Raw genomic sequence first — 26,190 nt, 5'->3', positions numbered from 1 at the left:
CAGAGCTCTATCTAACTCTCTCTTGAATGCATCCAGACATTTGGCCTCCACTGCTTTCTGGGGCAGAGTATTCCACATATCCACCACTCTCTGGGTGAAAAAAAAAATGAAGAATGGGCAAAAATGTTGCTGATGGAATACAATATTGGGAAATGTTCCATAATGCATTTTGGTAAATGGAACAAGAGTGAACTATTATCTGATTGGGGAGAAGGTTCAAACAACAGAACCACAGAAGGAAATATAAGTCCTCGGGCAAGACTCCCAGCAGGTTAATTTACAGGTTGAGTCTGTGGTAAAGAAGGCAAATGCAATGCTGGCATTTATTTCAAGTGAAGTAGAATATATAAGCAAGGAGATAATGCTGATAAGACACTACTTAGGCAGGCACTTAAGAACATAAGAAATAGGAGCAGGAGTAGGCAATCCGGCCCATCGAGCCTGCCCCGCCATTCGATAAGATCATGGTTGATCTGTCTGTAAACTCAGCTCCATCTACCTGCCTTTTCCCCATAACTCTTTATTCCCTTACTATGTAAAAACCTATCTAACTGCATCTTAAACATGCTTTGTGAGGAACCCTTAACTACTTCCATGGGCAGAGAATTCTACAGATTCACCACTCTCTGGGAAATGCAGTTTCACATCATCTCCGTCCTTAATCTTCTCTCCTGAATACTGAGGGAATGTCCTTAGTTCTAGGCTCACCTACCATTGGAAACAACTTTCCTACTTCTATTAAATACAAAGTACAAAATGCTGTGGTCAAATCAACACGTACAAAAGCTGGATGAGCTCAGCAGGTCGGGCAGCATCCGTTGAAATCAGCAGTCAACGTTTCGGGCCGAGACGCTGACCGCTCATTTCAACGGATGCTGCCCAATCTGCTCAGCTCATCCAGCTTTAGTACGTGTTGATTTCCTACTTCTATCTTATCTATCCCTTTCGAAATTTTTTATATTTCTATACGTCCCCTCTCATGCTTCTGAATTCAAGAAAGTATAGTCCCAGGCGACTCAATCTCTCATCATAGGTTAACCTCTTCATCCCTGGAATGAAACTGGTGCACCTTCTCTGCACTGCCTCCAAAGCCAGTATATCCTTCCTCAAGTATGGTGACCAGAAGTGTACACAGTACCCCAGGTGCGGCCTCACCAGTACCCTGTATATTTGCAGCATGACTGCCAACATTCCATTACAGCTGCAGTATGTGGGACCCATATCTCAGAGAATGTGTGTTGTCATTGGAGAGTCCAGAGGATGTTCAAGATTATTCTGGGAATGAAGGGGTTAAGATATGAGGACCATTTGCCAGCCTTGGGCCTGTACTCCTGCACTGACCTATGTTTAATAAATGTGGGTCGGCAGGTGTTAAATCTCACTGAAAGCCACCAAATGTGGGAAGGTCTAGATAATGTGGATGAGGAGAGGGCTTTTTGTATGGCGGGTGTAGCCTAAGAGGGCACAGCCTCAAAACTGAGCAGTGACCTTTCAAAGTAGTTAAGGAGGATTTTATTTAGTCAGAGAGCAGTGATTCTGTGGAATTCTCTGACACAGACGTCAGGAGTGGGGGGTCAAGTCTGTAGGTACATTTAAGGCAGAAGCTAATAGTTTGCTGATCAGTCAGGGCATTACAGGATATACCGAGGCGGTGGGTGCCTGGGGTTGAGTGAGAACTGGGATCAGCCATGATAGAACGGCAGAGCAGACTCAATGGGCTGAATGGCCTAATTTTGCTCCTATATCTTATGGTCTTATACTGCTAGTGTCTTACACAGTGAAGATTGACACAAAATACTTAATTACATTTGGCCGCTATTTCTTTGCTCTATTAATAACTCACCAACATCATCTTCCAGTGGTATAATATCACCTTACCTCTTTCTTTCACTCTTTATAATTCTGAACAGCTTTTCATACTTGATATTATTGGTTCACTTACCTTAATTTTTCATCTTGTCTCGCCTGTGTGTATTTTTTTCAGATGTCCCCTGTTGGTTATGTAAAAGCTTTCCAATCCTCTAACCTCCCACCAATGTGCATTTCATGCCTATGTTTAACCCAATCTTTTGGGCATAGGAGATTCCCAAACATTGACAAACTGAAGTCAGCAGCTTCGCAGTCTCGCTCTCCCCTAACTGAAGGTCTCTCTCTCTATAAAAATCAGAAGTGAGCTGCTCCAGCCTGTGACTGACGTCATCGTCCCACCTCACTGAGGCGCTGAAAGCGACAGTCCACAGTAAACGAAACACAATCGAGTGGCAAATATCATTCACTAAAATCTTGCTTTAAAATACAAACTCATGAATAACCACCGTAACTTCATTAAGGTACCTGAAATTCAAGCCTGATCCAGTTAGGGGCAGAATTTCACAATTTATATGATAATCAATATATTATTATAGATAGGATAATCTAAACATCCGAAAATAATATTACAGGATGAAGAAGCAAGAACAAATCCCTCAGTAGATAAAACCATTCCCAACACACACATGTTCCTCGACCAGTGGAGCAGCTCACCACAGGTATTGTTTGTGTCATAAGTCAGACAAATGAAAGACTGTGTCTGTCAATCAGCTTCCAAATGTTGCTACCCTGACAGTCATTGCCACGCCCCGCTGCTGATTCCCTTCTCCTCATCATACGTTCTTACCCCGACCATCGTCCAGAGCCCCAAACTCTGCCCTGTGCAGACCCGCCTCTGGTTTCTGACTCTGCTCCGTTGAACATCCAACTGCTGGTTTCCCATTCTGTTTTCAGTCTTTAGAGGACAGGGGTGTTTTGTAACAACTGTTTAGAAGCAGAGAAAATGACCCAGAAAATGGAAATGAGCCCTGAATAAGGAGGTTAACTCCCAGTGTCATTCTTCCTCAGCCCAGAGATTTGAGGGGTGAAGAACATCTCAGACAGAACAGGAGTCAACTTGACTTCTTCAGTCTTCAGAAAATTCTAAGGAAACCTCTTCACCCACAGAGTGCTGACTGTTTGGAACCCATCACCACAGGGAGAGCGAGAGGGGAACAATGGAGGAGGATTTAAAAGGACCGTCATGGAACAGATTCACTGGCAGGGTCCAGCCGGCCTGAGTTGACTCTCTACTGTACACTAGGTGTGTTATAAATTCACTAAGTACCAGAGACAGAGTTTGAAATAAAACTGATTTATCTGTCTCAGATGCAGAATATTGAACTCCAGTCCCATTAAAGGTGAATGTACAGCAGAAGAAACTCCTCCCGTGCCCAGTGACCAGGGTGCAGAACTGTGTGTGGTGAGCAGCACCAATAATTGCAGAGTTCAGCACCGACAGTCACTCTTGAAACAGTATTCAGCAACGGTGATGAACAAATATCCAGCTGATTGAAACTTTCTCCCCAGTGTGAACCCGGTAGTGTGTCACAACTGAGGTAATGGTTTCTCTTTAGCAGCAAGTTTTAGGTTACGACCAGAGATAACAGGGTTTTGGAGTGCGGGACTATCCAATGAGAGAAATGTTCTTCCTTGTGAGTCTGGAAGAGAGATTTTCATGGTCTTTTGCTGGTGAGAGATGAGAAAATGTCAACGGATAGAGTGAGCCCTTTTTGTTTGTTTTCTTTACTAACCCTGCAATCAAAGTAAGAATTACAAATCTCCATCGTTTAATCAGATATTGCATACTGTTTTTTATTTTGGGGTACTGAATTGTAACAGGGGACACATCGCGCAGCATCTACCCAAATGAAATTTCTTAAGTTTGATTGGGCTTGGGGTGGGGGGCTATCACCCCTTATATTCAGCTGTTAACCGAAGTGAGAGTTACATATGGTTAAATAACTGAGTGAATCTTCCCACATTCACAGCAGGTGAATATGCTCTCCCAAGTGTGAACACAATGATGTACATTTGGCTGAGAGAATCTCTTATCAAAGTCTGAGCAGATGTTCAGCCTCTCCCCTGTGTGAACTTGTTGATGAACCTTCAGTTTAGATGAGCAAGTACTTCCCTTCCCACAGACTAAGCAGGTGATTGCCTCTCCCCAGTGTGAACTCGCTGGTGTACCTTCAGTTTAGATGACGATGTGAATCCCTTCCCACAGTCTGAGCAGTTGAATGGCCTCTCTCCGGTGTGAACTGACTGGTGTCTCAGTAAATCAGATGACAAAATGAATCCCTTCCCACAATCCGAGCAGATGAATGGCCTCTCACCGGTGTGAACTCGCTGATGTACCTTCAGTGGAGTTGACGAAGTGAATCCCTTCCCACAGACTGAGCAGGTGAACGGCCTCTCTCCAGTGTGAACTCGCTGATGTTCCTTCAGATGAGATGACAGAGTGAATCCCTTCCCACAGTCTGAGCAGGTGAACGGCCTCTCCCCAGTGTGAACTCGCTGATGTATCTTCAGTTGAGATGACCAAGTGAATCCCTTCCCACAGTCCGAGCAGGAGAACGGCCAATCTCCAGTGTGAATTCGCTGGTGTACCATTAGGTAAGATGACCGAGTGAATCCCTTCCCACAGACTGAGCAGATGAACGGCCTCTCTCCGGTGTGAACTGACTGGTGTCTCAGTAAATCAGATGACAAAGTGAATCCCTTTCCACAGTCTGAGCAGGTGAATGGCCTCTCCCCAGTGTGAACTCGCTGATGTACCTTCAGGTGAGATGAGCAAGTGAATCCCTTCCCACAGTCCGAGCAAGTGAATGGCCGCTCCCCGGTGTGAACTCGCTGGTGAGCCATTAGGTCAGATGACCGAGTGAATCCCTTCCCACAGACTGAGCAGGTGAATGGCCTCTCCCCAGTGTGAACGCGCTGATGTACCTTCAGTTTAGATGAGCAAGTGAATCCCTTCCCACAGTCCGAGCAGGTGAATGGTCGCTCCCCAGTGTGAACTCGCTGGTGAGCCATTAGGTCAGATGACCAAGTGAATCCCTTCCCACAGACCGAGCAGGTGAATGGCCTCTCCCCAGTGTGAACTTGCTGATGTATCTTCAGTTTAGATGAAAAAGTGAATCCCTTCCCACAGTCCGAACAGGTGAACAGCCGCTTCCCGGTGTGAACTCGCTGGTGAGCCATTAGGTCAGATGACTGAGTGAATCCTTCCCCACAAATTCAGCAGATGACCAGCCCCTGCCCAGTGTGAACTGACTGGTGTGTCCACAAGTGGGAAGATCAACTGAAACCCTTCTCACACACAGAACAGGTGAATGGCCTTGTCCCAATGTGAACTTGCTGATGTACCTTCAGTTGAGATGACCGAGTGAATCCATTCCCACTGTCTGAGCAGGTGAATGGTCCTCCCTGTGCAAAATGACGGCCGTGCCAGTTAGTCAGATGATCGTGAATCCCTTGCTCCACTTCTTAAATATGTGGACAGAGACAGCAAATCTGGTGTGTTGTGTTCAAGATTCCCGTAAACAAATTCCTTGTCATTTGAAACCTGTAAAAAGATTTACAAAATCCATCAATGGGTGTAGGACAACATTTCAGATGAGATCACTTGAGTTGTCAAGGTGTGATCTGGCATCAAACTGTTACAGTGAAGTTCAAACCAAGTTGGAGAGAGAAATCATCTTCTAACTGGGCACAATGCTGGTATCTGGAATGACCATCAAACTCTCTGAGGCTCTTCCTGCCTCTATAAGAATGGGGCATTTCTGCCGTCTCCAATCTGTGACTTGGCTCAGTTTGACTCTCTCCATTGGTATTATTCCCTGTTCCCACTGAGCTGCATGGGTTCCTGGCCCCACAGTAACTGAAAACCTCTCACACAAATAGCCAGCAGTGCATTCCACGCACCCACCACTCCCTGTGTAAAATTCTTACCCCTGACGTACCCTCGGTATCAATTTCCAAGCACCTTAAAACTATGCCCCCTCATGTTAGTCATTTCAGCCCTGGGAAAAAAATCTCTTGTCTATCCACACGATCAATGCCCCTCATTATCTTATACACCTAAGAAAGGCTGTAAACAAGGAAGTTGCTGCTCTGAGGATTTGTTAGAAGTATACAGAATTATAGGATACAGATAGGGTAAATGCAAGCAGTTTTTTCCGGTGAGTTTGGGTGGGATGACAACCAGAGGTCATGGGTAAGTGGTGAAGTAAAAATTTAACGGGAACATTTGGAAAAGCCCTTTACTGAAATGGTCATGAGAGAGTGGGAATGAGCTCGGTTTCACCACTTAAAGGAAGTTTGGATGGGAGCCTGGATGTTTGAGGTATGGAGAGCGATGGTCCTGGTGCAGATAGTTGCATTAGACAGCTTAATTGTTTTTTCACCATTGACTAGATGCGCCAAATAGCCTGTTCCTGTACTGAAATTCTCCATGTTTGGATATTGCTGGTGGGGACAACCTACCAGGGACAAGTTGTAGTGGTCGCACCTCTGTCACCGAGACTGGACCCTCAGCTCAGAAGGGAAGGAGGGGAAAGAGGAGAGCAGTAGTGATAGGGGATTTGATAGTTAGGTGGACAGATAAGAGGTTCTGTGGGAAAGATCAAGAATCCCGGATGGTCTGTTGCCTCCCTGGTGCCAGGGTCTGCGATATCTCAGATCCAGTTCTTGGTATTCTCAGGAGAAAGGATAAGCAGTCAGTTGTCGTGGTGAAGGTGGGGACCAATAACATAGATAGGAGTAGGGATGAAGTCCTGAAGAAGGAATATAGGGAGATAGGAAAGAGGTTAAAAAGCAGGACCTCAAGGGTGGTAACCTCGGGATTGCTGCCTGTGCCACGAGACAGAGAGGGTAGGAACAGGAAGTTATGGCAGATGAATGCGTCTGAAGAAATGATGCAGGGGGCAGGGGTTCAGATTTCTGGATCATTGGGATCTCTTCTGGGGAAGGTCTGACCTGTACAAAAAGGACGGGCTGTACCTGAACTGGAAAGGGACCAATACCTGGCAAGCAGGTTTGCTAGAGCTGTTGGGGAGGGTTTAAACTAGTTTGGCAGGGGGGTGGGAATCAGAATGTGAGTGCAGAGATTAGGGTAGAAGGACAAGGGCATGATGCTATGTGTTCTGAGTTGGTGAGGAATGAAAGACAGGGGACATAACATAAATTTAGCCAGTTAAGAGTATTCTAACTTCAACGCTAAGAGTATTAGGAATAAAGGGATGAACTTAGAGCATCCCTCTAAGTTCATCTAAGTTCTACGATGTTGTGGCCATAACTGAAACTTGGTTGGAGGAAGGGCAGGATTGGATGACGCAGGTCCCGGGGTTCAGGTGTTTGAAAAGGAATAGGATGGGAGGTAGAAAAGTGGGGGCGGAGTAGCATTGCTGGTCATGGATAGTATCACGGCTATAGAAAGGGAGGACATTGCAGAAGGAGTGTCCACGGAGTCAGTCTAGGTGGAAGTCAGAAATGGGAAGAGATCCATCACTGTGCTGAGAGTAGCCTATAGGCTCCCAAATAGCCCTTGGGACACCAAGGAGCAGATAAGTAGGCTGATTTTGGAATGGTGTAGGAAATACAGGGCTGTAGTTATCGGTGATTTCAACTTCCCTCATACTGACTGCAAGGGGGATAGATGGGGCTGAATTTGTCAGGTGTGTTCAAGAAGGATTCCTGACACAGTATGTGGACTGGCCGACGAGAGGAGAGGCTATACTGGATCTAGTTCTGGGTAATGAACCTGGTCAGGTGGCAGACCTCTTGGTGGGGGAGCATTTCAGTGAGAGTGACCACAACTTCCTTAGCTTCAGCATTGCTATGGAAAAGGATAAAAACAGACAAAATGGGAAAGTGCTTAACTGGGGAAGGGCTAACCTATGAAGGATGAGAAAGGAACGAGCAAGAGCAAATTGGAAACAATGTCCAAAGGGGAAAGCACAGAAGTAATGTGGAGGAAGTTTAGGGACAACTTGTGCTGGGCTCAGGATAGGTTTGTCCCACTGAGGCAAGGAAAAAATGGTAGGAAAAGGGAACTGTGGCTGACGAAACACGTGAGGCAACTCGTCAAGAGGAAAAAGGAAGCATCTGTTAAGATACAAGAAGCAGGAAACAGGATGGGTTCATTGGAAATATAGGGTACCCAGGAAGGAGCTTTAGAAAGGACTCAGGAGATCTTGAAGGGGGCATGAGAAGGCCTTGGTATGTAGGATTAAGGAGAACCCCAAGGTGTTCTATGCGTATGTGAAGAGCAGAAGGATGACAAGGATGAAGGTGGGGCTGCTAAAGGATAAAGAGGGCAACATGTGCCTGGAGGCGGAGAAGGTTAGGGATGTTGTAAATGAACACTTTTCTTCAGTATTCACAAGTGAAAAGGATCTTGATCAGGGTGAGGTAGAAATAGAGCAGGCCTGTGAGCTGGAGAATGTGGAGATTAAGGAAGAAGAAGTGTTGGATCTTCTTAGAAACATCAAGATTGATAAATCCCCAGGGCCAGACGTGATAAACCCTAGGTTGTTCTGGGAAGTGAGAGAAGAAATAGCTGAAGCAGTAGCTATGATCTTTGAATCCTCTTTGGCTGCAGGGGAAGTACTGTAGGATTGGGGAAAGGTAAATGAAGTTCCCTTGTTTAAAAAAGGTAACAGAGAGAAACCTGGGAACTATAGACCGGTGAGTCTTATGTCGATGGTCTGCAAACTATAGGAAAGGATTCTTAAGGATAGGACCTACGAGCATTTGGAGAAGTACAATGTACTCAAGGATAGTCAACATGGCTTTGTGAAGGGAAGGTCGTGTCTCATGAGCCTAATTGTGTTTTTTGAAGAGGTAACAAAAGAAATTGATGACGGTAGGTCGGTGGATGTGGTCTATATGGATTTTAGCAAAGCATTCGACAAGGTCCCTCACAAGAGACTCATCCAGAAAGTCACGAGACATGGGATAAATGGAACCTTGGCTGTTTGGATAAAAAATTGGCTTAAAGGAAGAAAGCAGGGAGTAGTAGTGGAAGCAAAGTACTCTGCCTGGAGTTCGGTGACTAGTGGTGTGCCACAGGGATCTGTCCTGGGACCCCTGTTCTTTGTGATTTCTACAAATGACCTGGATGAAGAGGCGGAAGGATGGATGACTAAGTTTGTGGATAACACGAAGATTGGAGGAGTTGTATTTGGAGTTGCAGGTTGTCGAAGATTACAAGCGTATATAGACAGGATGCAGAGTTGGGCAGGAAAGTGGCGATGGAGTTCAATCCGGACAAGTGTGAGGTGATGCATTTTGGAAGGACAAACCGGAAGTCTGAGTACAGGGTTAATGGTCGGTTACGTAATATTGCAGATGAACAAAGGGACCTTGGTGTTCAAATCCATACATCCCTGAAGGTCGCTGCACAGGTTGAAAGGGTATTGATGCTAGGCTTCATTAATAGGAGGATTGAGTTGAAGATTAGGGGGATCATGTTGTAACTCTACAAATCTCTGGTGAGACCTCATTAGAGTATTGTGTTCAATTCTGGTCACCTCATTACAGGAAGGATGTGGAAGCTATGGAGAGGGTGCAGAGGAGATTTACCAGGATGTTGCCTGGATTGGAGAACAAGTCTTATGAGGCAAGGTTAGCAGAGCTGGGACTTTTCTCTTTGGAGTGTAGAAGAATGAGAGGGGACCTGATAGAGGTCTACAGCAGTGGTCCCCAACCACCGGACCACGGACTGGTACAGGGGCGCAAAGCATGTGCTACCGGGTCGCAAGGAAACAATATGATTTGGCGAAATGAAACAATATGAATCAGCTGCACCTTTCCTCATTCCCTGTGACACCGACTATTGAACTTCAATGCACATGAGGTCATTATGCATGTGCAGTCATTACCACGTGAGGTCATCAGTCACCTAAATGCGGTGATATCCTCGCGCCAGGGATCACTGGTTGGCATCGGGTTACCGGCCGCTTCATGTGGCTGGTGAGAAGAGCCGTTGCTGGCCTGGAGTGCGGACAGATGGGCACTGCCTCTAAACCTCACTGCGATCTGCTAAATGTCATCCCTGGAGCCAAACTTTCATTGGCCAATAGATCCAACCTACCTACAAGGAGGCAGGCAAGCGCTCTGTTGCTCTATCCAAACCGCGACAGCCGCGGCCCCGGCATGGTGACCTCTGGCCCTTACCCAGAGGACCTCTGGTCCTCTCACCCCACCCATGACCAGCCACACCTGGGCCAAGGCGTCTGGCTTGAGTTCGGGCCCAGAGGCTGACAAATGAGGCAATGAAGCCCTCAAAACTGCTTCGCACCTTGTGAGTCCAAGCACTCTGCACTTAACGACAAACCTGCTGAGTTCCTTGAGCAGAGAAAAATGTCAGCAAGCGGGACAGAAGCAAGTGCTAAGAGCCACAAACACTAAATTGAGGAATTGACTGGACATAAAGAACCCCCTTCGAGTATCGCTGTCTCTCATCACCCCTTGATGGGACCGTCTTGTTGCACTGATTCAGCGATATTGGTGTGTTGCAATGATTTTATATGTTCATATGAGGGTTATGGGATAGTGTGGGTTTAGTACATTTTTTTAAGGAATATATGGGTTAGCACAACATCGAGGGCTGAAGGGCCTGTACTGTGCTGTAGTGTTCTAGTGTCTAAAGGAGAGCAAGTGTGGAGAGAGAAACAGAGAGGGTGTGTACACTTACTGTCTCTCAAGAAAAGTAATTGCTTGAACGTACTTGCTGCAAAGCTACGAGTGCACCCTGTACCCTGTGCCCTGTACACTCTTAATGTCATTGATAGTAAACAAATTATCGATACAGATGACAAGTAGCAATGAGCGTAACCCTGGGGAGCACAACTAGGCATGGGCCTCGAGTCCAAGAAGCAGCATTCCACAATCACTCTTTGTTTCCTATCATCAAGTCAACTGAGCACCCTGTTAGCCGGCTCTCCCTGGATCCCAGCTGAACTAACTTTCCACAGAAAACTACCATGTTGGACAACATCAGAGGCCTCACTGTAGTGCATACCGTACATAATCCTGGAACAGAGGTGTCAAAGATCGGAGGGCATATATTTGAGTGGAGGACAAAATAGTTTAGAGGGATCTGAGAAACAGATCTTTCACTTGGAGGGTATTTGAAATCAGGAACATACTGCCTGAGGCAGTGGTGGAGGAAGGTCTCTTCACAACAGTTACAAAGTGGGTGAGCATTGAAACTGCCGAGATACAGTCGGCTGTGAACCAAGTGCTGATGGGTGGGTCCAGTGTAGACCGTGAGTGGATGGTCAGAACAGGTATGGCCGGCCAAAGGCCTGTTCCCGTGCTGTGTGACCCACCACTCTGGACATGCTAAATTAACGATGGTGGCACCACAAGGCATTGATTTCAAAACCACACCCCTCTCCAACCTGAAATAAACCAGACCACACCCCATGTCACCACTGTGAATATCTGATTCTGTCAGGTAACATACAGATTGATCACTTCTGCTAACAACTGGCAATTGATGAAGCTCTTCTGTCTTCTTCCATCACTGTTGTTCCCTTACAGGAAAACTAACCCTCTCAGTGTGTCAGAATCAATGATTAGATCACTGTGCTTTCATCCCTGTGCATTGTAACTGGAACCATCTCCCTGAGGGTCTGATGGAGACCCTACTCCTGTCCTCTGCACATGTGATCACATCTCCTGACATTTCAAATAAACTCAGGATTGTTTTCTGATTCAGACTGAAGGTGAAGGTACATTCAGCTTATTATCAGACCTGACAAACCATGTCTTCCCACAGCTGGTTCCGTATGTTGGTGCGTCCTCTTTCTCCAGCTCCAGGGAAGCTGCATCTTCACACAAAATCCTCACTGGAGGAGACTGCTCATCACCCTGAGACAGGGAGCCACATCACTGTTGCTCTCCTGATACCGGGTCTGACTTGCTCACTTACAGATATCCTCCAGGCCCAGTCTCCTCCCCAGTCACTGGTCTATTATGTACGCCTTCACCCCTGACCATGCTTCCTCAGTTAAATCTCTCTCTCCGCAGCCCTTTCTGAAGATTTGAGAGATGTGTTCCTTAACACAGAGATTGGTTGGAGCCTGGAATGAGCGCTTGGGTGGTGGCTGAGGCAGAGGGATCCTGGACCCTTCAGAGACCCTCAGACAGACACGTGAATGTGAAGAGACTGGAGGGGTATGGACGTTATGTGGACAGAGATTAGTTCAGTTGGCTAATTGGTTCCTAATTTAATTCGTACAGCACAATATTGTGGACCGAAAGGCCTGTTTCTGTAACATTGTTCCGTCTACAATGTCTCAATGTGATTTTTAGTTCAATGTGTTGTTTTACCGTACCATAGAACATTACAGCACAGAAACAGGCCTTTTGCCTAGTCCCACTGATCTGCACCTGGACCATATCCCTCCATACGCCTCTCATCCATGTACCTGTCCAAGTTTTTATTAAACGTTAAAAGTGAGCCCGCATTTACCACTTCATCTGGCAGCTCATTCCACACTCCCACCACTCTCTGTGTGAAGAAGCCCCCCATCATGTTCTCTTTAAACTTTTCCCCCTTCACCCTTAACCCATGTTCTCTGTTTTTTTTTTCTCTCCTGGCCAGGGTGGAAAAAGCCTGCTTGCATTCACTCTATCTATACCCATCATAATTTTATAAACCTCTATCAAATCTCCCGTCATTCTTCTACGCTCCAAGGAATAAAGTCCTAACCTATTCAACCTTTCTCTGTAACTCAGTTCCTCAAGTCCCGGCAACATCATTGTAAACCTTCTCTGCACTCTTTCAAACTTATTAATATCCTTCCTGTAATTAGGTGACCAAAACTGCACACAATACTCCAAATTCGGTCTCACCAATGTCTTATACAACCTCGCCATAACATTCCAACTCCTCTACTCCAAACATTGAATTATAAAGGGCAAAGTGCCAAAACCTCTCTTTAAACCCTAACTACTTGTGACGCCACTTTCACGGAATTATGTATCTGTATTCCCAGATCCCTCTGTCCTACTGCACTCCTCAGTGCCCTACCATTTACCTTGTATGTTCTACCTTTGGTTCATCCTTCCAAAGTGCAATACTGAGGGTTCAGTCATTATCAGCAAAGCTCTGCCCCGTTTGAACCCACACCCACCACTTCTGATGGCAGCTCGTTTCACATTTTCAGCAGTTGCTCCCAAGGTTGCTGTAAAATATTTCAGCTTTAAGCTATGGCCACTAGCATGTGAGGGAGAAGATGGGGTGGAGAGCGAAGGTGGGTGGAAAGAGGGGTAGGTGCGGGAGGATAGAGATGGCGATGTGTGGAGGAGACAGTTGGGAGAGAAACAGAGGGGATAGATTGTACTTACTACCTTTCAAAAAGAGTAACTGTTTGAAGTTGCTGGAAACTTACTAACCATACCCTGTACCTTCACAATCAAAGTACTGACATGCATGACCATATAACCATATAACAATTACATCACGGAAACAGGCCATCTCGGCCCTTCTAGTCCATGCCACACGCTTACTCTCACCTAGTCCCACTGACCCGCACTCAGCCCATAACCCTCCATTCCTTTCCTGTCCGTATACCTATCCAATTTTTTTTTTAAGATGACAAAATCAAACCTGCCTCTACCACTTCTACTGGAAGCTCGTTCCACACAGCTACCACTCTCAGACTGAAGAAGTTCCCCCTTGTGCTTCCCCTCAACTTTTGCCCCTTAACTCTTAACTCATGTCCTCTTTGAATCTCCCCTATGACAAGTAGCAATAGGTGTGACCCTGGGAAACATGACAAGGCCCAGTGCTCGAGTCCAATAAACAGCCTCCCACCATCACTCTCGCTTCCTACCATCATGATAACTGGAAACCACATGACTGTTGCTCTCCTGTTACCGTGTCTGACCTGCTCACCTCCGGGTATCACTCTCCTCCTCAAGAAGCCTCTTCTCTCTGTCACCGCCATTGAAATCACAAAAAAAACAACAAAAATGATCTATCAGACAGCTCCTGTACTCTTCCACCACCTGACCATGCTTCTCCAGTAAAAACTCCCTCTCCTCACCCCCCCCTCCCTATTCCCTTTATCAACTCCAGAAATGCCAGCAGATCTGAATCCACTGTAAGGAGATTCATATCTCACAAGACTCTGTACAAACCCGTGTCCTTCTGTGATGGAGAGGTCACTGACTTCCCCCCCACCGTCCCCAATCTGCACACAGCCCACGATGGTGACGGCTGCTCCCAGACTCTGGGGCTCTGTTGTACCAAACACAATGATAACAGCAAGATCAGACATTAATTCATATAAAGATAGAATTGTTGCTTCCTGAAAGGACATGTATGCCGTCTGATCCAATGGACCAGAACCTCCCTAGGTACAACTTAATTTAACCCAGGACCCATCCACCCCGGGTCACGAAGTGATCCCCCCACTACCCTTACACCCCTCCCACACTTACCACAGCCACACATCCATCCATAACTTCTTCCTGCTCACAGACAGATCCCCTTCACCACAAACCTGTTCCCAGCATGAGGACCGTAATCTACCCGATCCCACAAACAAGAGAAAACCTGCAGATGCTGGAAATCTGAGCAACACTCACAAAATGCTGGAGGAACTCAGCAGGCCAGGCAATATCTAAGAAAAACAGTACAGTCAACATTTACTGACCAACCTCCACCTGGCCCTCAAATTTACCTGGTCCATTTCTGACACCTCGCTCCCATTTCTCAATCTCACTGTCTCTACCGCCGGAGACAGCTATTCACTGATGCCTTTTACAAACCCACAGATCTCACAGCTACGCAGACTATACCTCTTCCCACCCTGTTTCTTGAAAAGATGCCATCCCTTTCTCTCAATTCCTCCGTCTCCGCCGCATCTGCTCTCCGGATGAGGCTTGTCATTCTAGAATGAAGAGGCTGCCCTGTTTCAGAGAAAGGGGCTTCACTTCCATTTCACCCATCCTCCCACCAGCCTAACAGGGATAGGGTTCCCTTGTCCTCACCTCCCACTCCACCAGCCTCTGTGTGCAGCACAGAAATCTCAGAAACTTCTTCCACCTCCAACGGGACCCAAACACCAAATACATCTTTCACACCGTGCCCCAATTTCCACAGGGACCTCTCCCTAATTAACTCCCTCATCCATTTGTCCCTCCCCACTGATCTCCCTCCAGGCACTTACCCTTGCAAGATGAACAAGTGCTACACATGCCCCTACACTTCCTCCCTCACTACCATTCAGGATCCTAACCTGTCCTTCCAGGTGAGGCGACCCTTCACCCTTGAGTCTATTGGGGTCATCTGCTGTGCCCGGTGCTCCTGGTGTGGTCTCCTGTATATCGTTGAGACCCAACGTGGATTGAAGGACCGTTTTGCCAAGCACCAACGCGCCATCTGCCAGAATACGCTGGATCTCCCAGTGGCCACCAATTTTTATTCCACTTCCCATTCCCATCTGTCCAGTTTTGGCCTCATCCACTGTCGTGATTACGTCGTACTTAGGCTGGAGGATCAGCAACTCATATTCCATTTGGGTAGCCTCCAAACTGATGGCAGGAACATTGATTTCTCTAACCTCCAGCAATGCCTCCCACACCATCCTGTCCTTCACAATTTCCCACCCCCTTTTCCGCCTCTCACCCTGACCGCCCATCGCCTCGCCCGGTGCTCCTTTCCCGTTTAATTCTTCCATGGCTGTCTGCCTCTTTCACAAATCAACCTCCCAGCTCTTTACTTCGTTCCTTCCCCTTTCAAGTTTCCCCTATCACCTTGTGTTTCCCTCTCCCCTCACCTCACCTTTTAAATCCACTGGTCAGTTATTTTTCTCAAGTCTTGCCGAATGATTCCGTCCGAAATGTGGTTTGACCTCTGTTCCGTTGATGCTGCTTGGCCTACTGAGTTCCTCCAGCGTGTAACTAATCCCACGGGCCGGGCTCGGATAAAAAAAAAGTAAAATCAGGCTGCCCGAAGCCTCCAGCCGTCCGGCAGAACTTAGATCGAGCCCTTTCCCGCTGCAACCGGCTCCCGATTAACAAAAACCCATACGTACCCCTTTCTCACCGCCACCGGAATGGGAGTACAAGGGTCCGCAATGCGCCTGCGCGTCACCGTTCCTTTCAGCAGAACGCGAGCCGTCGGAGTTCCCTACAGCGCCACCAGCGGTCGGAGGTACCAACATTGCAACCTTCCTTTCAGGGTCACAACAACGTCACGTCATCGGAGGACAAAGCACCGCCACCAGTGATTGGAGGCCGGTGGTTCAACGCGCTGCGTTCGCCCTTCTGCCTCTTTCACTGAAACACGCTTGACCTCCACATCAAGTAGAGGCGTTTGCATGTGCAAACCTTGATGGCCAACAAAACCTGATTCAACTCAGCGTCAGCTGTTTAAATGATCCACTGAAAGTCAGTCTCTAGTATCAGTGTCACTGATGAGACCAGGAGGCAAAGACTCGAGAGACTAGAGGTCTTCTGTTGACCCCCAGGCAATTCTGGTTGATATTATTAAAACCGTAGTTTATCAAGCTTCAAAACATCAAGAAAGTGCACTGACAGAATTCAGCCCAAATTAGCTCTCCTCCAGAGAGTCCTCCCCCAAAAGATCTGTGGTTCTATCATCCCATTCGAGGTAAACACCACACTGCCCATTCTACCAACAACCGGCACAGCCGGGCACATAGCAGGGTCTCGGCATCACACAACATAAGATTCAGTGATGAAACCTGTGTTTTTTTTTTCTGTTTGTCCCACTGAAATCTTAAGAAACGTCCTTTGAGGTGTTTCAAATACACGAGCTCCCACAGACGTGACGTCACACTGGAGAACCCCACGAGACCGACGTCAGACATGGGCTCCCCACGCGCTCACCTGGCTACACCACATCCTTGTTTGTATTCATTTACCTCCCGCCGGCCACCACTCCTCACTCCCCGCCTTTCTCTTATCCTGTCTTCAATTCCCCACCCCCAACCGGTGCCTTCCCTTTGCAATCCTGATGAGGATCTGGACCCAAACATTGACTATTCATTTCTTTCCGTAGATGCATCCCGGTCTACTGAATTCCTCCAGCATTTTATGTGTGAGTCTGGATTCCAGAATCAGAAAAACCTCTCATGTTTTTTATTCAATACTCTTTTTCTCGATCATGTAACAGCTCCAGTCTAGAATCCACATGAGAACCAAAGTGCGGTGCCTGTTGGTGAGCCTTGTCACCCTTGTCATAATGTCCTCCTACTGACCTGAACAACAGGTAGAGGGGTGGTGACATAAAGTCACTCAAGGCAGATAAAGATCATTCAGCCCATCCTGTTTATGTCAGCGACAAGTTATCTATCTCTACTAATATCATTCCCGGCTTTCTGTAGCTTGTTGATGTAGTGTGCATCTAAATTCTTAAATATCCGAAGATTATCTCCCTTAACCGCCTTCTCAGCCACAGCGTACACCTCAATCCATCTTCATTAAAGATTTGATTGAGTTCAGGGCAGGAGTCAAAGACTTGGTGTTAATAACTTGCTTCCGCGCTTGAAAGCATCTCTAATAGGGAGCGTGGTTACGTAAACGTTCCACCCATACAGGAAAAGGTAAGGAAGGATTTAATCTCTCCGGTGTCTTGATTCTTTGGAATTGTTGATTTGGTACCGTTAATCCATAATTTCCTGGTGTAGACGGAGACTGGCAGGTCACTGAATGATTTGGGCGAAAGTCAGGAGATCCAGCGGTAAAGTGAGGTGAACATTTCGCCATATTGAGTTATCGGGAAATTACTTCTATTGAAATTATTGGATTCACAGTTATTAGTATGTAAGTTGTTAAATGCCGTCCCGTGGATGACAACCGAAGTGTGATTATATTGACTGGAAGGTGCAATTTATTCCTGCAGTCTTCCAGAACATTCCATTATCCTGTACTGGGAAGCGCTGACGGACTTGTGGAAGTAGTTGAAGTTAATTTATTTTTTGTCCTTATACATTTCACACCAATTTCCAGAAAACAAATCCAATTCATGTTTTGTATGTATATGCCGTACATTTACTAGTGTTGAATAAAATGAGTTTTTATCGTGACAGGAATGGTGTGATGACCGGAACTGATGAAGAATAAAGCAAATGGCAAGAACGCTCTGTTCTCAGCGTAGGATGCAGAACTACGCTAAGAAGTGGCAGATGGACGTCAACCCGGGTAAGTGTGAAGTGATTTCGGTAGGTCAAATTTGAAGACGGAATCTAATATTAATGGCAAGACTCTTGGCAGTGTGGAGGATCAGAGAGATCTTGAGATCCGTGGCCATAGTACACTTAAAGATACTACGCAAGTTGACAGAGTTGTTAAGAGGGTGTATGGTGTGTCGGTATTCATCAACCGTGGGCTTGAGTTCAGGAGCCGTACGGGAAGGTTACAGCTGTATAAAACCTCCGTCAAGTCCCCACTTGGAGTACAGTGTTCAGTTATGATCACTTCACTACAGCAAGAATGTGGATTCTATAGAGAGAAAGTGCAGAAGAAACTGACAGTGATGCTAGCGGGACTGGAGGGCTAGCCTTATCAGAATAGTTGAGTGAATTTGACCTTTTCTCCTTGAAGCGTCGGAGGATGAGCGGTGACCTCATAGAGCTGTATAAAATGATGAGGGGCATTGACCGTGTGGATAGTCAGAGGACTTTTCCCAGGGTTGAAATGGTTAACAGTAGGGGCATTGTTTTAAGGTGCTTGGAAATAGATAAGAAGGGGATGTCAGGGATAAGACTTTCACACAGAGTGGTGGGTGCGTGGAATGCACTGCCAGCGGCGGTGGTAGTAGCGAATACAATCGGATCTTTTAAGAGTAGACAGCATGGAGTTTAGAAAAATAGACAGCTATGCGGAAGGGAAATTCCAGGCAGTTTTTAGAGCAGATACCACGTCGAATCATTGAGGGCCGAAGGCCCTGTAATGTGTTGCGGATCTCTACGTTCTATGCTTATTTCACAATTCCACTCATAACGCCTCACTAAACGTGTTCTCCAGATTGTCCAGACTGAACACTGCCGCACCACCCCTCCTCATTTAATCCCTCCAGCTCTGTCACGTGTAAATCAGCTGATCCCCAGAAGACTGAGCTGTCAGCAGCTGCACCTCCATTAACCGTCTCCCCAATGGCTACAACGTCATCAATCCAAAGTGGATCCATTCTTCCAGGATGTCATGCGGTATCTCTATGGACCTCCTCCCATTTTTCTCACAGTCTGTCGTAGGCAGAACTATATATTGTGCGGTGTGTGCTAAGTTTGCAACAGAGTAGATGATGAATTGGCAAAACAATGTGTTGCTTTCAAAATCAACAATGCAATGATCTTTTGCTTTCGGCAGCTCCTGCCTCGACTCTGATTAAGCCCAGAAACTCTCGATGATTCAGTCCATGAATAACAGAGACGATGCTTTCGGAACTCGGCATGTAGACAGCATCTGTGGGGGAAGATGGGCAGTTGATCGTTCGGGGGGAGACTCCTTATCTTGACCCTTTATGCAATCCATGACCCACGGATCCTCGCGAGCGGATCAGTGTGCATATTAAACTATTTAACTCTCATGCACACACAAAGGGGTTCGACAATTTGTGTACAATGCTCTCTGATATATCATGAATCCAGGTTCACTGGCTCTCAGATATTTCAGCAGGTGCATTATCAGGCAATTGGACAGCCAAAACCTCAGTTATTGATAGTGGTTTCAGAATGGTGCCTATTTACTCAGAAATACGTGACTGCTCTATGGGTTCTCTGTTACCGGGATCACCATCACAATCCTGCTCAGAGAAGCAGTTACTGTTATCGCAGGGACAAATAGAACCCATTCGATTGAGCAGGCACTGCAATTAATTTCCCCAAACCACTGCTCATATTCGGAAAGAACTTCTAACATGCTGGCCAAACACTCGATTGGGCATGTCGTTATCTGTTCCTAAAAAAAAAGTCAAATTTGCTTTATTCCCCTCTGTTCGCGTATTTTGTCTCGGTCTACCACACTAAGGCATTTCTCAGGTGCGTCCATTGGCGACTTCTCTGACCGCGAACATTTATGAACTCTTCGTACTCAGAAGGACCCTTTCACTTTATCTTGGGGGGGGGGGGCAATGAACTAATTTGCTCAATTTTTCCACAATTTCCCTGCACCCCTGCAGCTTAAACAGACGTGACAGTAGTTTCGCCTTCTCCGTCTTGATTGTCGCTAATCTCACTAGGGTCAAAGGTCCAATTTTTCAAGCTTATTCTCCCCTTGGGTATGATACCGATTTGCTTCTAACACATCTTCTGTGCGTAAATTTTCCGTCACTATGAATCTGTTCCTCGTGTTATTGATGCAGTTGCGAAACCGATTCTTTCCAGCAACAGTGAATCGATCAAGATTTCTTCTATTGCTCTCAGATCTCTCCGCTGCCTCATTTATTCCAAGCAAAGGAGAAATAGCACAACTTCTACGGCCGAAACTTTTTTTTTAATATTCTCATTCCTTCGTCAGCATCTTTCATTGGACATTAAAATTCTTCCTCATGAATGGTATCTCAATTTGCAGAATGTTCCTGTTACGATCTGAGGTTTCATGAAATTTCAAGAGCCCATCGCCCCACTCCTCCCCGCTTCCGCATATTTCTCTGTCCAATCACGAACAGCATGTGTCAGCAGTGGCTCACTTTCTATATCCGGATGCTTTGCGGTGCACACACCAGTCCCCATAGAGGGATCAGAAGTGGTAAGAGTGAACAATTCCAAGTTCCTTGGTGTCAGTATCCATGAAATCCGAACCCGCACCTCACATATTGAGGCCGCTAATAGAAGGTAAGCCAGGGGTTGTATTTCGTTCAGAGTTTGAGGATGTTTAGTATGTCATCATAGCACTCGGACATTTCTTCTGATCTACCATGGAGCGCGTTCTAACTACCGCATCATCCTCTTCTAATGGGTGGGGAGGGCGCTTCTGCACAGGATCGAAATGATCTGCAGAGAGTTGTAGGCTTAGTCAGATCCAGCATGAGCGCCAGCGCTCGTAGTATCGAGGACATCCTCAATGACCGATGCCTGAAAAAGGCCGCGTCCATCGTTAACGATTCCCAACACCGCGGCCATGCCATGCTGTCAGTGCTTCCATCGGAAAGGAGGGACCAAAGTGTGAAGGCACAGACTCTAATTTTCAGGAACAGCTTCTTCTCCAGCCATAAGATTGCTGAATGGATATTGAACCGATGAACACTGCCTCACTATTTTTTTAAATTTCCAGTTTTCATTTTCGCACGAGTATTGAGTTTACTGACACCCACATATATGTTGTCTGTAATTCACTGTCTTGTTTTCCTTATATTGTGTATTGAATTGTACCGCTGCCGCAAAGCCAACACATCTCACGAAAAAAGCCCGGGATATTGAACCTAATTCTGATTCTGATTCATGTTTATCAATGTCCCACTGCGCAGTACCTGTCTGGTTAGTAACTTAATAAGCACTCCATCTCCTTCACTGAATCAATTACCTTCTAAAATCCAGCTCATGTCGTCTGTTGACTTGGTGACGTATTTCATATTATTACCAACGATTGCTTTCCCTTGAATCCCACGGTGATACAGTGCTTTCTTTTTTTTCGCTGTCAGCGGAAGTGGAGGAAAGAGTCTGTAATGCAGGGGTCTGTGTTGTATCTCCCGCTGCATATTTGCTAACATCTGTGTATCCGGCATGCTTCAGTAGTAGTGCAAATATTAAGGGTTTGCATCAGTAACGTCAATGTTAGTAGATAGATAGAGGGATACTTTATACATCCAAAGTAAATTACAGTGTCATCGTAGTAATACCAGTGTAGAAATAGAGGGAATTTAAAAAAAAAAGTTACTTTAAACAGTCTAACTGGAAGAAGTTATCACGTACCCGGCGCTCAGTTAACTTATTATAGAGCTTAATTACAGAGGGTAAAAATACCTCATAAAGTGCTCTTTGGAGCGGCGCAGTTGTCTTAATCTGTTACTAAAAGTGCTCATCTGTTTAGCCAAGGTGGCAAGCAGAGTGTGAGAAATATTGTCCAGAATTGCTTGGATTTTCCGTAGGGTCCCTTGTTCTACCAATCCCTCCAGTTTGACTCCTGCAACATACCAGAAAACATCACCGGAACAACGGAATTGAGAGTCATATTCAAGCTGCGTCATCAGAGCGAAACAACAAGGCAGCGTTGACTTTATTGTTTAATGAATGCTCCTATAGTTTGTGCTGGGGCAGAGACTCGACTCGCAATGTTAGAGTGGAATCAGCTTTGATGAGGTGGACATATCACAGGATTACAGACGACTGTCGCCAACAACGATACTCAAATGAAATCCTGTCATTACACGGAGTATATCGACAACGTCGTCATTGGTAGTCCCAGCACCAGCCGTCTCTGGCGGCTCCTGAAGGGTCTCGACCCGAAACGTTGACCGCTCCTTTCAACGTATGCTACCCGACCTGCTGAGTTCATCCAGCTTTTTTGTACATCTGGAGGCTTCTTGGCCGGTGCTGCGTGTTATAAACTAAAACGCGTTATTTCACCATTGCCGCTCCGGTTAGCTAAAGCAGAAAATAATTGCTATTTACAGTAAATATCACCTGTCACTGTTCAGGTTGCTTTCGTTATGGGTAACCGATTATTCTGTAAAATAATGTCAATCTGTGCTTCAACTACATTAAGGACGGAATCATACAGGCGCGGTGGTCTCAACGTCGGATCGCGAAATTATTTTACCCAGTAGACGCAGAGGAAATTTGATAAATCAGCTTTGTTTAACCTTACCTAACCGCTCCGTCTTTTATGAAAAGTAGTAAATTTTAGCAGCACGAGTTTCAATTGGAACTGCCCGGGATTAACGATGTTGGACAAACGGATTATTTGTTACACAGTGATTGGAATTATCGGTGTCCCGGGTAAGTATCTTTCTGTTACCTGCACGGAGACAAGGCATCAAGCTGTTCTCAGCATCAGCTGATGCGATTTTAATTCATGTTAATTAAAATACTCACATTCTACGTTAGAATCGTAGCGTACGCAAACGGGGCTGTTCGCAAATCAGCTGATTCCTTGAAACAATTAGCGGAACCAGAGCTTACTGATAACCTGGTCTATCAGAATTCGCTTTCAGACCTTCAGCTCCTATTCCCGTCACTCCTTAAAATGTTGTCTGTTCCTCTCAATCTTCTGTCCAGTATTAACCGCAGAGGATAGTTTAACCTGGGTGATGCAAACTTGTCACTGGAACTGATTATATTCTTTTCATTCGTGACGTGAGACATCAAACTGTGCAGAAACAACACACAATTCCTTTCAAGCTCCCTGGTGTTAGCACTGTTCCCTCTAACCTGGGTGTACTCAAATTCCGCTCACATAGTCCATCTTGACACTCAGCTGGAAATTAATATTCATATTTATAAAATATGAATGTATTTTTGAAATTATGCAAGTATAATTTTGAAATCCCTGTTAATATTATTGTAACATACCCTGAAATTAATTATGTGGCAATGACTATAACGAATATCTTTTTCCAAATAATAAACATGCCACAGCCTTTATTTTGCAACATGTCGTGTCAACATATTTCAGGTCACAACACTGTTACAAACAGAATCGATACCATAAAAGAAGGTGGTACCTCATTACTAATGAATGCTGAAGCCGTGTAGTCAGAACAGTTTATTTTCGACATCGTGCCTGTCAGTTGTTTGAACAGCCTGTCATCTTTTACTGGTGTTGTGAGTTATGGTTTGCGTTTCGTTTGCATATTACAAAAATGCAATGGCGCACCGTTTTCAGACCGCGTAATGCTTTCCTGCTCAGGGTAATGGTTGGTCCGCACAGCTGTGAAAAACGAAAGAGGAAACTTTGCTGCTCTGTGATACGGTGGTTTCAGAATCTGACCTTGCAATCGAATAACAACCAGAGCTTTTGGAAAGAAGCGCAAATGGGCGGGTTTCGGGTTGATGACAAAGATATCCTGATACTTCCTCCAAAGAATCTCTGGCTCTTCGCTTGTTGATGCCGCCTTTGTAGAAATCTCCGTCCACACGTTAATTACACTACCACAGTCTTTGGAGATGCTGCACTGTGACTGTTGTGCACAGTTTTGGTCGCCCCGTTTGGCAAAGGTAAGAGTACGCGGAAAGCAGTGCGGACAGTATTTACATCGATGCTGCATGGACTCCAGTGTCTCAGTTATAGGGAGTAGTTCGGCCACGTAGAGTTTTATTCCGTAAGGTAGGTATTTGGAGGATGACTTTCTTGAGGTGTGTAAAATAATGAGGATGGAAAGATACAATGTGCAGAGTCGTTTTTATTTTCTCCATACGGTCGCAGAAACGTGAACTAGGGGTTTGGATAAATTTCAGAAGGCAGAGATGCAGTTTGATCCGAGAGACATTTTGTCACACAAAATATCGCCACGGAACAGCTTGGCAAAGGGACATGGTGAGACAAGGTCATTAAAAGGCACCTGAGATAGTTTCGTGAATGTGAAAGATTTGGAGAGATGACATCTACCGCAGACAAACGGGACCAGTTCAGGTAGCCATGAAAGTCGTTAAGTAGATATTGGGCCGAAGGACCGCTTCTGCGCTCCATCATTCTCAGAGCTGCTGGGTTCCATTAATGTGAAGACCCAGTGTGAAATTATTCGACTGTAAAGCGCTTCATGCTGTGGTCAGATATTCACATAAACCGCATAAATGTAGGTATTTTACCACTCCCATTGATGGCCTCCATCAGATTTCAACCATGGAATTTATTTCAAGAAACAAATAATGAGTGTATTCCTACATAATACGCGGTTCGTGTTTTTTTTTTAATTCTTGCTTTTTTTTCCTTATGTGTTTCGCTGCAGTTAACCTTGTGGCAATCATCATTCTCTGCTGAAGAAACTGTGGTCTTCCCAAATGTGTCGTGCGTTACCTGGTGGCAATGGCTGTGGCCAATCTAACGGTGGTGATTTTTGAAGTCCTGTTCTACCAGATGGGTCAAGCATACGAACTTCACAGTGTCCTGGACACCGCGCCGTTCTGCCTTGTCCACTACGTCCTGTGTCACGTGGCCGTTGACTGTTCCGTGTTGTTTACTGTCACCTTCACCTTCGATCGCTTTGTGGCCATTGAAATTTAAAACAAAATACTGCATCCCCAAAGTTGCGCATTTGGTGATTGGTACAGTATCAATTGGTTTCTGTTTTAAAAACATCCGATGTAATATGTCGATATAATATTTTCTCTGACAAGCAATGCAACACCTCCCTCTCTTGTCTCTCCGATTCTATCACACCTGAAGCAACGAAATCCAGGAATATTTAGTTGCCAATCACACCCCTGCTGCAACCATGTTTGTCTAATAGCTACAACATCATATTTCCAGGTATAACCCATGCTCTAAGCTCATCCACCTTTCTTACAATGCTTCTACCATTAAAATAAATGCATTTAAGAAATTCTCTACCTCCTTCTCTCTGTTAGAGATAAACAGAGAGGAAGAGGTAGAGAATTTCCTAAATGCATTCATTTTAATACGGTGCAAACGACTTTACTATCATCTTTTTCTTCCTTCTCCCATACCTCTGTTCCTACACTCTGGTCCCCCCCCGCGCCCCCCGTATCTAGTTTAAATCCACTGCAGCCTCTCTAGCAAACCTACCTCCAAGAATATTTGTCCCCCTCCAGTTCAGATGTAAACCATCTCGCCGAAACAGGTTCCACCTTCTCTGGAAAACTGTCCAATTATCTGTAAATCTGAAGCCCTCCCTCCTGCACCATGTCTTCAGCCACGTGTTGATCTGCGCTATCTTACTATTTCTAAACCCACCTGCACGTGGCACTGGTAGCAATCCTGAGATTGCTATCCTGGAGGTCCTGTCCTTTAACTTGGCGCCTAACTCCCTAAACTTACCTTTCAGGACCTCCTCACTCTTCCTACACACGTCATTGGTCGCTACATGGACCACGACATCCGGCTGCTCACCCTCCCTCTTGAGAATACTGAGAACTCGATCCGAGATATCGCGGCCTCTGGCACCAGGGAGGCAACAGACCATCTGGGATTCTTGATCTCTTCCACAGAACCTTCTATCTGTCCCCGTAACTATCGAATCCCCTATCACTACTGCTCTCCTCTTTTCCCTCTTTCCCTTCTCAACTGAGGGTCCAGTCCCGGTGCCAGAGACACAACCACAGCAACTTGTCCCTGGCAGGTCGTGCCCACCAACAGTATCCAAAACGGTATACTTATTGATGATGGGAACGGCCACAGGGGTGCTCTGCTCTTCGGGTCTATTCCCCTTCCCTCTCCTGATAGTCACCCAGCTACCTG

At 45.9% G+C, this 26,190-nt stretch overlaps 1 protein-coding gene across 6 annotated transcripts in view; it reads right to left on the bottom strand.

The window, feature by feature from the left end:
• The window catches only part of LOC132401298 (zinc finger protein 239-like), a 28,850-nt gene extending 12,890 nt beyond the window's left edge, over positions 1–15,960 (bottom strand). For 2 of the 6 annotated variants that reach the window (XR_009514540.1, XR_009514539.1), the window contains exons 1-2: positions 15,653–15,940; positions 1,943–5,413 (exon numbers count right to left, since the gene is read on the bottom strand). Coding sequence is in view for 1 of the 6 variants with exons in the window: in XM_059983404.1 (XP_059839387.1) it covers positions 3,994–5,049 (1,056 nt within the window). In the remaining 5 variants the exon portion in view is untranslated. Of the gene's footprint in view, positions 1–883; positions 5,414–13,759; positions 13,799–15,652 lie in introns of those variants that run through there. The other 4 variants (XR_009514541.1, XR_009514542.1, XR_009514543.1 and 1 more) reach the window with 4 other exon arrangements.
• Between the last annotated feature and the right edge of the window lie 10,230 nt (positions 15,961–26,190).

This window comes from Hypanus sabinus, chromosome 10 (assembly GCF_030144855.1).
Source record: "Hypanus sabinus isolate sHypSab1 chromosome 10, sHypSab1.hap1, whole genome shotgun sequence".
Lineage (NCBI taxonomy): Eukaryota > Metazoa > Chordata > Chondrichthyes > Myliobatiformes > Dasyatidae > Hypanus > Hypanus sabinus.
This window is presented reverse-complemented; position numbering and strand designations above follow the sequence as displayed.